The sequence below is a fragment of the Neofelis nebulosa genome, chromosome 6, assembly GCF_028018385.1.
Source record: "Neofelis nebulosa isolate mNeoNeb1 chromosome 6, mNeoNeb1.pri, whole genome shotgun sequence".
NCBI lineage: Eukaryota > Metazoa > Chordata > Mammalia > Carnivora > Felidae > Neofelis > Neofelis nebulosa.
The window spans coordinates 56944123-56959098 of NC_080787.1; the positions used below are offsets into that span (position 1 = coordinate 56944123).

The window sequence follows — 14976 nt, forward strand, 5'->3', positions numbered from 1 at the left end:
TTCCACAGGATAATCTTTGCATCTCAAGATCCTTGATTTAATCATGTGTGCGGAGTTCCTAATCAATACATTTACAGGTCTTAGAGATTAGGATGTGGACATTATTCTGTCTTTTCTCTAACATCAGATATTCTCTAATACCATCTAACCTCTAATATCAGGTACTATGTACCTATCCCTATAACTATACATAAAGTCATATACACATACAAACACATACACATGTACTCAATGAGATGACATAATAAATCCATTATAGCTTAGATAAAAGTCATAAAGCAATATCCATGATTATTAGATCAGGCTTATTGCAACTAGTTTCCAGTACTTCATTCGTGACAAAATATTTAATAAGAAAAAAAAAAAAAGCAAACTAGAGCTAATAGCCTGTGAAAAGCTTGCTCAGCACTCACCTCGATATATTGAATAACTTATACTAAATTATTATTATACAATATTAATTCTATAACTAATTTAATATAATTATAATTTAATTCAATTATATATAGTTATAATTTACATATATTAACTATATTATTGAATTTATATTGTTAACATATATTAATTATATAGTAATATATTAATTATTACAATATATTAACATACATTAATATGCATCCATGTATATTAATATATTACATATGCTAACATTATTAATATATTAATATAAGTACTTATATAACTAATATTTATAATTATATAACTAATTAATATTATTATAATTGTTATACTAAATTATCATTATTAAATAATTTAGTAGTGCTCTCAGAGGAGCTCTGTGTCATTACGAGGTGCCAGCAGATGATATTTCAGCATGTCAAGTGTATCTGCTTCGGAGGGGGAAAGCACCACAGCTACCAGTACCCAGACAGAGTAGGGCCCAGGAAAGGGTCTCCAGGGCATCCCACCACCCAGTGTGATTAGGGAAGAGTTCACATAGGGCCTCAGGCAGCACCATTACTGGGACGCGGGAGTCACAGTGAGGAATGCCACCAAGTCACATGACACTTTAAGTTATGAAGTGAGAACAGCTGGGATATAAGAAACTCCAAGGAAAATGTTGCCATGTTACAGGAGTTGAGGCTAAAGGCAAAGAGGAGATGTTAGATTAAGAACCTATTTGTTTCACTCAATTCAAATGTCTGATGATACATTTTTCACCTTCTTTCCCACAAATCACTACCAAGCTACTTCTGTACTTACCTGCTTGGCCTACAACGGCACAGAAAGATTCAAATGCCCGTGCTATATACCAATGTCCTCCCACCTACCTAAGGGTTTTCTTCCTGAAAACATCCATTATCGCCCAAATCACGGATATTTTCCCCCTCTGCCTCATTTTCATCATCATAAAAACATGTTACAACATATCCCATGTCTTAGTTTTTTTTTTTTTATTTTGAGAGAGAGGCACAGAGACAGAGAACACTCAGGTGCATAAGTTGGGGGAGGGGCATAAAGAGAGGGAGGGAGGGAGAATCCCACAAACTGTGACATTATGACCTGAGGAGAAACCAAGAGTCGCAGGCCTAACTAAGCCACCCAGGCATCTCTCTCCCATCTTTAAAAAAAAAAAACTCCTTTTATCCCACATCCTAACCATGCAACTGCTCCATTCATCTGTTCCTCATTCTACCCCTCAGAAAAAGCATCTATATTCAGTCATCATTTTACTTCACACTTTCTCTTGAACCCATTTCAATCCAGCTTTTATACCCACCTTCCCTAAACCCCATTTATCAAGGGCCCCAATACCTCCATCTAGCAAATTCAATGGACTAGGCATAGAGCTCATTTTTCAAAACTTCTTAGCAACAATGACGCAACTGAGCACTCCCTTCTCAAAATGCTTTTTTCCCCTGGCTTCTGGGGATGCCACCCCCTGCTGGTTCTCCTCCTACTTCATTGGTCTTTCTTTCCCAATTTCCTTGGCTGCATCTTCCTCCCTTTTTTCCTCTAAAGACAGCCCAAGGCTCAGTCCACTGCCTTCTTCTCTTCTCTAATCTGTGATTACTCTCTAAAGGATCGCATCCACTCTGGTGGCTTGATATAGATAAATCTACAAACGAAGGAGTCCCAACTGTGTATTTTCATTCCCTGAACTCATATCCCTGAACTCAAGATTCCTCTAATATCCTAGCAAGCACCATGGGCATCCTAGGAGCAACAAGGCATTCTCTCCCAGGGCTGTCCAGCTCAGTAAGCTGTTCACACGAAGATCCTCGGAGTCTTCCTCGACTCTTTCTCTCATGCCTCACACCTAATTTGACAGCAATTCTGGTCAGCTTTACATTAAAAAAAAAATCCAGAATATGACCACTTATCTTCCCTTTCACCACGTCAACCCGTCCAAGCCAGTCTTACTTCTCCCTTAGAATCTTGAAATAACCTCCCACACATCTCCTGTTTCCACTCTTGCCCTATATAATCTACTCTCCACATAATATTCACATTTATCTTTCTAAAACATAAGCCAGGTCAAGTTACTTCCTATCTCAAAATTCCCAAATGCATTGTCATCACACTTAGAATGCATCCCAGTGTGTCAGTTGAGCAGCACCACCCCAGCCACCCAGCAGCTCCTCAGCTCTCTACAGCTTTAGTGCATCACCATTTTGTGACCTGACTCCCTTCTCCAACAATCTCTCTCCAGAGAGGCTCACCTGTGTACCATTTTCCCACACAAAACTGGTGTATGAGACCCCAGCACATCACTACTTCTTCAAAAGTTGGCTATATTTTTGTATTGAATTTGTCAGCAAACCTCTCTCAGGAACTAACAAGCTCCTCTATCCTGATGGTTGGGATAGTGATAGTCTAACATTAGGCTGTGGTTCCTTCATTCCTTAAATATTACTAACTCACAATACACACCTTCCCATCCTTCACGCAAGAAGTTAATGTTTCATGATAAAGAGATATTTTGGATGACAATTATCTAACATTTAAAAGCAAATTCCTCATGTTTATTTGCTGTTATAAACATGCTGACAGCTGAGCTATCTGAAAATATTTGCCTAGAATGCTTTAAAGTAGATTTGCTTTATGTTTCCTTAATTCAAAAATCTCCCTACAGTTCTCTTGAAACTTACAAGATACTATTTTTTTAGTCAATATATTCCAGTGCACGTATGTTCTTAGGAAAATATCACTTTTAAAAAGATCTTCAACTTGAAAACTGCCATAGACATGAAGGAAAAAGACAAAAAGATTTCTGAACCTAGCTATACATCGATACTCACTAGACAACTTTTTAAATGTAACAAAGATGCATGCAATTTGGGGATAATGCACCTAAAAAGTGACTGGAAAGCTGATCCTGTTGACCCAACCAGGCTTAATGTTCCCCTCAGGTTAACTAAACTTCAGACAGCCTTCTTCCTGACCCTAGGCTCCTGATCTCCCTCTTCTTAGAGCATTTATACTCTAGAAAATTTGTCACTTTCTCTGACCCTCTGAGTGGCAAACCTTTTCAAAATTTCTTGTCAGTTTTGCAACTAGCAACGAACGTCTTTCTCAAGGACCTAGGAGCCATCCCTTTGAAATACACTCATCAAGAAAGGGAAGTACCCGGATCTTCCAGTCTCTGAGGGAGGGTAGGACCCTAACTTCGAGAAGTGCCAATTACCAAAGACAGTTGCCCTAATCACACAGGAAAACGTCTGCCAAACTCAGGATAACTCAATTCCTGCCACCCCATTGATCACCCACCTAAAGTTCTCCAGTACTTTTTCATTAGCTCAGGCCAGCACGCAAGAACCCTTCCTTTGTTTCACTGAGTAGAGGTCAATCTCTCTCCCTATTACAACAGTCTTGAATAAAGTCTTCCCTGCCTGTTTAACTTTACCCAGTGCAGTTTTTACTTTGACATAATCCCAGTACTGGAGATGACTAAGCTTTCAGTACTCACAGGCTTACCATCTTGACCAGATTGTCCAGGGTAGCCGGGGTTCCCAGGCTGTCCAGGTTCACCCTAGAAAGAAAAAAAAATCTTCAGTACAAAATGACAAACCATAATGATGCAATCAGTCCCCTTCAAGGTTCAAACCAATTCCATTATTTGTACCTCTCTGTATGTTAAAAAACAAAACAAAACAAAACATAAGTCCCAAAATAGGGTTAGAAAAATGCCATATTTTAAACACCCACTTTACCAAATAAAGGCTTTTTATTATGCAAAATGTTCAAGGATTTACTTCTGTGAGTATATCAGGTATAACAAGTGAGATACTTTCGCTAATGTAAAATATCAGTATTTATGGCAGGACATTTTTAGAATTCTAAACAAATTAAGTGTCATAGCAAATATGGTTTCAATAATAGCCATCTTTCATTTGTAAGTCTACAGTCTTTATTCTAAATGTTACACTACAGATATCAATGACCTATAATTCAATTCACAATTTTTTTTTTAAGTCCACAGGCTCTATGATCTTACACATGGGACTCAAGTTTAAAGCTGTATGACACTCATTTCTTTTATTCCAGTCAATGTGTTTCTTTAATAATGTTAAAATTTTTAAATCTGAGTATTTACATGAGAGCATAGCCAAGCCAAATCAATCTGCCCAACCCCCACAGTCTTTAACACATTTAATACCTAGAAATGAAGACATGACCTTTGCCTTCACAATCCAAGGATGTCCAAAGAACACTATTCCCTACAATATGACAATTCACCCAGGCACATTTTATGGAACTCTAGTATGTTGCCCAATGGCATTCAGATGGTCACCACCCATAAAAAAGGGAACGTTTTTTGTGAGGTAAGGGAGTTGTATAATTTAATTCTAAGAAATACTTCAAAATTAATGTATTAATCTATTACTGAGTCCATGAGATCCACATGGGGCATCTTGCTTAAAAACATATACTATCAGTAAACTCCTGCCTAGAGGTAAGACAACTGATTTCAGTTCAGTAATTAATTATTTAAGAAATCATTCACACAGGACCCCAATAATTGTAAGTTAACTAAACACCAATACTAAGGGTACTTTTCACAGAGCCAGATCTGCTAGTCTGAAATACTACTTCAGGCTACTGGTTAGGGAGATTTGTTCCTGAAAAATGGAACAGGAAAAATGGAAAGAACTATGTGAACTCTATTAAGTGGCCAACGAAGGAGGGATGGGCTTTTCACTTAGGAACTGCCCACGAGGCATAGCACAAGGAAAGGCTAAGAAAAATGGAAATGTCATTTTTAAAAGAGAGAAAGAATAGCTATAAATCCAGGGAGAAAAATAATGCTGAAACATGTAATGTCTTCCTGAAGAGACAGAATTTATAATTCTAACCCAAGGACTTCCATTAAGGAGTAACACTCTGGTTCTCTAAGTAGTTAGCATTTTCTCTTTTTTATTTTATTTTTTTTTTTAATTTTAGAGAGAGAGAGAAAGAGAGTGAGTAGGGGAGAGAGGCAGAGGGAGAGAGAGAAATAATCTTAAACAATCTCCATGCTCAGCGTGGAGCCCTACATGGGGATCAATCCCATGACCACGAGATCATGACCTGAGCAGAAAGCAAGAATGCGACTCAACTGACTGAGCCACTCAGGTGCCCTGAGTTTTACTGTTCTTATTATGAGAGGATCCACCTTCATCTCTGGCCTCCCTGCCATCCTTTATCCATGTTCAGATTGGACCTGAGGTCTTTCAACACATTCCATTTTTTTTTTTCTCTTGGCAAGAAGTTTTCCTTCCTTATCCAGTTAAGAATCAATTATTCCTCCCCTGTTCTCTCTCTCTCTCGAAAATAAACACTAAAAAAAAATTATTTTTAAGGGGCGCCTGGGTGGTTCAGTCGGTTAAGCGTCCAACTTTGGCTCAGGTCATGACCTCACAGTTCCCAAGTTCCAGTCCCGCATCAGGCTCTGTGCTGACAGCTCAGATCCTGGAGCCTGCTTCGGATTCTGTGTCTCCCTCTCTCTCCCTCTACCTGTCTCTTGCTCTCCTCTCTCTCTTGAAAACATTTAAAAAAAAAAAAGAATCAATTATTCCTTTTTACTTGATGTCTTTTTCTTTTGAAATGCGATAGCAGCTCTTAACTGTTTCCTTATTCTTAAGTAGAATTCTTTCAGTTTTTCCTTGATTAGTCTGCATTCATCATTTGAACTGAGACTGTGCAAACTCTTCCTTTTTTGGCAGAAGAGGCAGGGGTTGAAAATGCTATCAAGTAGAGATTCAAGAACTATTTGCCAGTTCATTTATTTTAAACTTTTTTTAAGTTTATTTATTTTTGAGAGAGAGAGAGCACAAACAAGGGAGAGGCAGAAAGAGAAGGAGAGAGAGAGAATCCCAAGCAGGCTCTGCAATGTCAGCTCAGAGCAAGAGGAGGGGCTCAAAACCATGAACTATGAGATCATGACCTGAACCTAAATCAGACACTTAACCAACTGAGCCACCAACATGACCCTACCAATTGACTTAAGTCAAATTTCCTATTAATGACCCTCTTTATTTGCAGCATATTAATCATCAGCAAAATCTAGGATACTAAAAGGATCTTAGAGGGTTTATTTTTTATGACAAAGCTGAAATACAGGTTTGGGATAAGAAGAAATGAGATTTGTGGTTTAATGCTGCATAAAAGTACAAAACATACTTAACATTTTAAATAAATAAAAACTAGGTTTCAAGACAAAAAAAAAAATCACTCACAAGATAAATCCAATGTGACTTTGTAAGGACCATAACACTGGTGAACGGGCCCCAAGAGGGAAAATAATCTCTTTTTCAGGTTCTATTATTTCTGGTAGGTTTTACTGGTTATTTTGACTATTGCCCTACTATTTATTTGCAAAAACTCAGGAAGGGTTGGTGCTGTTCCCATAAAATTGGGAGAATAAAGTAAAACACTAATTTTGGAGAGACGACCAATCAGAATAAAAATTCAATTGTATTACTGTAATAAAAGCTGATGCTCAACCTTTGTTAATTATATGCTACACACTGCTGTAAGAGATTTACATATGTTAAATTACTTAATCCTTTTAATAATCCCATGACACAAGTAATTTCATTATTCCCATTTTCTGTATAGGACAACTGAGGCCCAGAGGGTTAGGTCACTTGCTTACGGTCACACAGCAGTAGTGAAGATGTCATTTGAACTCAGCCAATGTAGGCCCAGAGACCATGCTCCTAAACACCACTGTCCCTGCCCACATTAAAACGCATACACTGATTAGAACCAGACCTTCGGACTGCTAGGAAACTTAACATGGAAAACAATTTCCAAATACATTACACGAGATGTAGGGCCTATTGTACAACTGTGACTAAATTCCCAATCCAGTTTCTTCTAATTTAGTTGAAACATTTGCACATTTTGAATTTTAGAAACTATGTGTTCAGCTGAAAAGCAATACTTACTTATGTTGAACTGAACTCGTGCCACAGGATTTTTGAGTTGTTGACAGGAGTGGAAATGTCATGGACTAAGCTAAAACATCTCTGCATCTGGCCTCTCAAGTCATGTAAGTATGAATAATTAAAGTAAGAAACAGTTGTGCTTGCAGAAGCAAGCTAATAGTTTAAGTTGCTCATCTGAAACAAAGGTCTTTGGAGCCCTTCACCTAGGCCCACATCCCAGGTATTCAAGCCCTTTTCTCAAAAATCCTTGTGCCTTCATGCTCCCCTGAAGACTTGCAGGAGTCCTGACCTACGACCTATTCCCTCCTCCCAAACCAACCTCTTCCCTCCCTCAAAACTCAAACACCCACTCACAGGCTAGAAGGAATCCCCTTAGTCTGGGGAAATCTACATAAAAATGTGAATGCCCGGTGGCCCCTGAAATTTTCCAAAGGCTTTTGTATTTTAAACAGAGGATACTTTGATAGCTCAAAGAAATCCCTAATCAGTGGACTGATGAGGGTGAAACAAAGGAAGTCAATAGAGATAGATACAGCTGGAGAGGGGGAGGCAGTAATTTCAGAGGAAAGGATTAGTAAGAAATTGCTCCTTCCTAAAAAGAGGACAAAACGCCTTCTTTCCACTTCTGAACTAATAGCTCTAATATCAAGGTTAGATCAAATGTGGGAGTCTGCCCCCACAAATGTTCCTATGACTACTCAAGTGGAGAGAGAACCTGCCAATCACAAAGGTCTTTTGAAAGGGGGTGTTTGTTGGGGCGCCTGGGTGGCGCAGTCGGTTAAGCGTCCGACTTCAGCCAGGTCACGATCTCGTGGTCTGTGAGTTCGAGCCCCGCGTCAGGCTCTGGGCTGATGGCTCAGAGCCTGGAGCCTGTTTCCGATTCTCTGTCTCCCTCTCTCTCTGCCCCTCCCCCGTTCATGCTCTGTCTCTCTCTGTCCCAAAAATAAATTTTAAAAAAACGTTGGAAAAAAAAAAAAAAAAGAAAGGGGGTGTTTGTAAATTGGGGATTGCCTGGATCTCCCATAGCACAACAAAGGCATTCCATCCCACACAAGTCAACTGGGACGAGGGGTGAATCTTATTTGTTCAATGATTTCATAATTCATTAAATTAAAAAACTACCACCATTAAGCACTGTTAGACACTGGAATTTCAAAGGAGAATTTAGTTTTTATTAAATGTAAAGTGCTTGCGTAGAAAAATTATTCCAACAGGTTTATTGGATCCTCCCTATATTTGACATTAAGAATGCAAAATGAATTAGCTATTCTTTAAGGAACTCGCAATCCAATAACAGATATATATTTCTATGCTTTTTATAGAGTTATAATGCCATAGTAAGTCTAAGTACAGGCTACCACAGTTAATTTGACCTCGTTTTCCAATAGGGTTGTCCTATCTTTTGGAAACTCAGAGAATTCTAAACAGATGACTTTCTTTATCCTAGAATAAGCATTTACCCACCTACCCACACAAGAATTTCACCTCAGTTTCAGTCTCAGGCCTCAACTATCAGCTCCCAGAAATCCATTTCTGGTTAGCAGGAATACTAGATCTGTTTTTCACAGGTAACTCTATTTGATGGTTATCTACAAAACTTTCCAGAGAGCATCAAACAAAAATGCGCATTAAGTCTCAGTTCAATCTATAAGTAAAAACACTTGATCTGTTTTAGTTCCAGTTCTGCTGATCTAATTAAAACCCTATTAATTCCCCAAGCCAGAAATTCTCTAAAGGAAATACAACTCAGAGTGTTGCTAGGGATTCTGTTTTTCACATGCAGGTCCCTGATGTGGGCTAGGAACCACCTCCAGGGGAAAGAGCCCTAAAAGGATGGAAGAGTATGTGTGTGTTCCTGTTCTCCTGCCAGATTTTCTGAAGAAAATGGAAAGCAGATCGGGAAGGCACGCCAACTTGAAGATTGGTAGAAAACTGCAATTTCACTTAAAGTAGTAGGTGGCAATAGTGTGAGATTATGACTAAGAAAATGAACATGAGGAACACATGGAACTTGGAAACACTGGATATCAGAGGCTTTACCAGATAAGACAAAGGGTGCTCTGGAACTTTGCTGTAGAAACATATGTGAATAAAAACTGATGTCACTTCAAGACACCTAACAGATCACTAATAAAGATTCAGAAAGCATCAGAGGCATCTGATGTCTCCCCAAAAGAAGACAAACCTTAAGATACCCTAGGGGTGGCCAGAACCTCCCTGGGAGTCAGGAAAGCACTCTGGGCTTTGAGAGGTCAGATATAATGGGACTCTCATTTCCATATTATATATCTTACAGATCAAATAATTCTTATGTATAATATTTCAAGTTGAATTTATATATATATATACATATATATATATACACATATATATATATACACACACATATATATACATATATGTGTATGTATATATATATATATGTATATACATACATACATACATACACACACATAACCCTGCGTGGGGCTCTGCACCGACAGCTTTGTGAAAGCTTGGGATTCTCTGTCTCTGCCCTTCCCCACTCACTCAACCCCCCCCAAAATAAATAAATAAACTTTAAAAGGAAGAACACTTAGATTAACTTACCTAAATGCCATTTAAAAATACTTTATAATAATAAATTGATTATAATATACTGAAGTCAAATTCCAAACCAAATAGATTTTCTTTAAATAAAATAATGAATGTGTACTTTTATTTCTTAAATTATATTTGTTTCTTGATTTTAATGCTAGGCCTGGAGTGTGTCATGAGCTATCACATAAAAATGGACAGGAGAAACATGCATAAAAGATAGGAAGAATTAAATCAGATGAGCAGTTTAAAATCTAAAATCTTCAGTGATGGTGACTAAAACACTTAAGGAAATTCCATCGAAATCAACATCAGAATTCATATTTATTGCTTGGTCACCTCAGGCAATAAATGATCAATACACAAAACACTCTTTTTGGCTAGGGAGTCATACCTGCTTCCAAGTTAGACATCATTTTTATTTAAGTGATACTGTAAAATACTATTAAAAGAATAAGATTCACATAGAGTAGACAAACCACTTAACATCTCAGTATCAGGCTGGGTCTAAGTGATGCCACAGTAAGTATTAACTTACACTTAATCATTCATGTTTAATAGCATAGAAACATGTTCAAAATATTTAGTTATATAAAAAGTAACTAGTTGAGAAATAGTATGCACATCATGGCTCCAATCACATAAAAATGTATAATACGCAAATAAATATGTAAATGTTTATATACACATACACACAATTAACATATATACACACACAAATCAATATATGCAACTGGAAGATGTGCATAGATGAGTATCACTAATAGACCTACTCCCCCAAAGTAATTATCACATAATTAAGTAAAATTAATAAATCTCTATATGCCTGTTTTTTAGAATTAGACATCAAACATAATGTTGAAGTCAATTTTAATATTTCTACTTCATTTTTCTATCTGAAAGTCATTTCTTTTTATTTTTTAAAAAAAGTTTTCTAATGCTTATTTTTGAGAGAGACACAGAGAGAAACGTGTGAGTGGAGGAGGGGCAGAAAGAGAGAGAGAGAGAGAGAGAGAGAGAATGAATCTGAAGCAAGCTCCAGGCTCTGAGCTGTCAGCACAGAGCCTGACGCGGGTCTTGAACTCACAAACTGTGAGATCTTGACCTGAGCTGAGGTTGGACATTTAACCAACTGAGCCACTCAGGCACCCCCTATCTGAAAATCATTTTGACAAGCTGAGTATTTGGAACACATCTCAACAAATGCCCTTTCTTCATTTTTTATTAGATTGTAAGGAGGTATGGTTCTTGGTATCTGGCAGCAGTCTTTAAGGGTGGTGGGAGGGAACCAGATAAACCAGCAAACAAACTAATAAAGTTCCCTCACTTTATTGTGGGCCAGGGGAATCAGTTCTAGGTTCAAAGGCACTTATAGATTAGAATATGCTTTTTTAGGGGCGCCTGGGTGGCTCAGTCGGTTGGGCGTCCGACTTTGGCTCAGGTCATGATCTTGCGGTCCGTGAGTTCGAGCCCCACGTCGGGCTCTGTGCTGACAGCTCAGAGCCTGGAGCCTGTTTCAGATTCTGTGTCTCCCTCTCTCTCTGACCCTCCCCCGTTCATGCTCTCTCTCTGTCTCAAAAATAAATAAACATTAAAAAAAAAATTTAAAAAAAAAAAAAAAAGAATATGCTTTTTTAAAAAAATCACTAAAAGTCAGGTTTTAAACTGTTCTAAGACACTAGGTAGAAATTTCAAAAAAGGGTCAGTGGTGCCTAGGAATTTTGCGCATTTGCTCAGCTCTTTTGTTTGTGGGTTTTAACAAGAAAAGTATGTTAGGCAGTACTCACTTTGGGGCCTTGCAGTCCTGGTTTTCCCGGAGGACAAACACAGGGAGCTGGAGTAGAGCCTACATCACTGGGACCGTTGAGGCACTACAAAGACAGAAATGGAAATAAACAACAAATGTGGGAAGACACACATACATATGCATGTGTACACAGGTATGTGTATGCACCTGCATGTCTGTGCGAAATGGTAAAGGTATCTCACACTGACTTTCCAATTTTATTCAGACCAATCCAATACGAAATTCTGAATCACAAAAAGCTATGAAAACGAAATACACTCCAATGACATAAAAAATGAGTTCTACTTGTCTAATATACTCACAGTTGATGGAAGCAAGCTAAACAGTCCCACAGTACAAATACTACCTTAAGGAGAATAATAGTTTCCAGGCCTACCTCACCATTCTGAAAGAAAAGGAAGAACAAATGGGTTTTAAAAGATGCTTTTAATTTTTTCTAAATTTTCTTCCTAATTTACAGATATTTCATTGTCCAGGTTCCAGATACATGAAGTATTGGAACCGGCAAGAGTTAAAACATTTGCTTGCAACTATCCTTAAAAAAAGTACCTATTTGTACATGTTATGGCAACATTTACAGTAGGATAAAGTAAGGAAATGAACAACAATGACGAGCGAAAGGAGTAAACGAAAATGCCAAAGCAGCTTGGTATAATGGCCACTCAGGAGCAAAAGTACCTCGGTGAGATTTATATGCCCCCTCGAACTTTCTGGAAGTCATTTAAGAACCAGAGGAAAAAGCCAAAACACATCTGAGAAAGTCACAAATTCCATGCATTAAATTTTATGCCTTTTACTTTAGGAGAACTTCTCACTCAACAATCTGTTCCTCAGTGAATAACACATGATTTTAAATAGGTTAATAATCTTTCCAAACAATAATAAATTCAATCAGAAGATAAGAAAGTGGGAATAAGATGCAAAAGGCAAACAAGCCTCATGAACTCACACCTCAGAGGAAGGGAAGAGACATAAAAACACAAAACAGTGGCTGTGAGGACTGAGAATCCACCATTTAATCCTGGGCTTTCATGATGTGGGAGGGTAATGGTAATGGCCATCACATCGATGAAGAAATATCAACAAATAAGTATATAAGATGGACTCTCAAATGCAATCACTTATTAGTACTTTTAGGAGAGATTAGAGATTCATATTCTAAGCTATAAATATCTAAAATAAGAGTTACGGTGTTTAAACAACTACCTATCTAAAAGACCAAGAATGAATTATTTCTAAAAGGTTCCATGTTGGATTTTATTATAGATCCTTCATAGGCACTGCTCCACATCCTCAAGTTTTCAGAACATGTGGATTTGCAGATTATTCAGTTTGATAGGAAAAAAGGAGATTATGACAGTATGACTTTACAAACTAAAAGAACTATAGCATGAGCTCAAATGTCACTGGAAACTTTTACAATATTCTGCCTTATTTGCATTACAAATATATATATGTGTGTATATATGTGTATATATGTGTGTGTGTGTATATATATATATGTGTGTGTGTGTGTGTGTATATATACATATACACACACACACACACACACACACACATATGCACATAGGCCCAAGGAGAGAGGGATTGATTACACACACACACACACTAGGAGCAGACATATATAATCAGACTAATATTTTAGCTTATAATTATTTCCTCCTAACACATTAATGAATATAGCTACATAAATAGAAAGTGGCTTAAGTGGCTTATAACCTAGAAACAAGAAAATCTTACTTAGGTAACAACAACAAAAAGAAACCTATATATTCCTTATGGTTTGAGAAAACGTGCTGATGAACAGGAAAATAAATCACTTCCTATTCTTCAGAATTGTGCTGTGTGGGGTATTCTGTCCACACATTTAATGAAATATAGAAATGTAGTTACACTCTAGATATTCAGACAAAGAATCCTATGTTTTTCTAGAGCAGGCCCAGCCCTGCTTCACTTGAGTACTGGAAATATCACATGCTGAGATGTGTAAAAAATACTTCCTTGTGCTCTTCCATTCCTATGTGTACAGAGATACATTATAATTTTATTTCAATTATGAAATATGTTTTAATCAATGTAACTTTATTTGCACTGACAATTAACAAATTAATGCTGTATATTTAATTAAGGCTCACACATTATCTGTCATTTGTTTATTGCTCTGAAAGTACTGAAGCAACACTTGGGGGAAAATAATCCATCCTACTCACAAATCCAGGAATCTCGCATGCCGTCTCTCTGTTGTTCTGTTCTGGGTCACAGTAGATTCGCAACTTCTGGACATCAAACTAGGAACAAAACCACTCAAGTTAAAATTGAGGCACAAGCTAATGGCTTAATAAAAGCAACCCAAATACATTAGCTGTTATGTAAGGTTTAGCACTCAGCTAAAACATAAAAACACTAAATCTGAATACCTAAGATACAGTTTAAAGATGTGATGCAACATAATTCATAAAGAAAACTCTAGCACTAAAAACAAATCTCTGATGTCCTTCAGGAACCCAGTGGAGCTTTTATTATTATCTCTGTATTAAGAGCTAGTCTAGAGAGCATTTCCTAGGACACTTAAAAGCTTTCCCAGGCTTTCTGTGTTTATCCTAAATCTCTGCAACATTTCTGATTACAATAGAGTCGGCTTAAGAAGTCATCTTTCATTTCAGACACTTAGTTGATGGCATGGAGTGTTATGTGATGAGTAGGCCAAACACCTGTTTCTATTTAAACACTTACTACAATTTGACATGTAACATTAATACAGAGAGACCATGTGCGTAATTTGGATGTGACAGTCTTCCCTTAATAGAAACACAGTGGGAGAGACACACGTTTTCAAACAAAGCATTTTTCAAGAAATGGCTTTTTATACACACACTTCTCAAACCACAGATAGATACTCCAGCTTCAAAAATATTCAAAAATATCAAAAATTAGTTTTAAGAAGAAAGAACACCAAGATGAATTCATCTTATTGTATCCTCACAGCTGCAAACAAATTTTATAGCCCCTACTCACAGCTCCAATCTTACATTTTCTTTTCCAAATCCGTTATCTCCTGGGAAATATGAAATTAATGTTTCCTAAGAATGTAGAATTCTACCCTTAACCCAGGGGAATATTTTTCTAAGAATTCCTATAAAATCTATTAAGTCTAACTTTGCATTTTAATACACACTCAAATACAAAATCCCACTAATAAACTGAATACATTTTAAGTGT

At 37.3% G+C, this 14976-nt stretch overlaps 1 protein-coding gene across 1 annotated transcript in view; it reads right to left on the reverse strand.

Moving 5' to 3' along the window:
• Positions 1-14976, reverse strand: part of COL21A1 (collagen type XXI alpha 1 chain) — a 172567-nt gene that overhangs the window by 86958 nt on the left and 70633 nt on the right. The window contains exons 7-9 of the mRNA XM_058734305.1: positions 13968-14045; positions 11738-11821; positions 3911-3973 (exon numbers count right to left, since the gene is read on the reverse strand). Coding sequence (XP_058590288.1) covers positions 3911-3973; positions 11738-11821; positions 13968-14045 — 225 coding nt within the window. The remainder of the gene's footprint in view (positions 1-3910; positions 3974-11737; positions 11822-13967; positions 14046-14976) is intronic.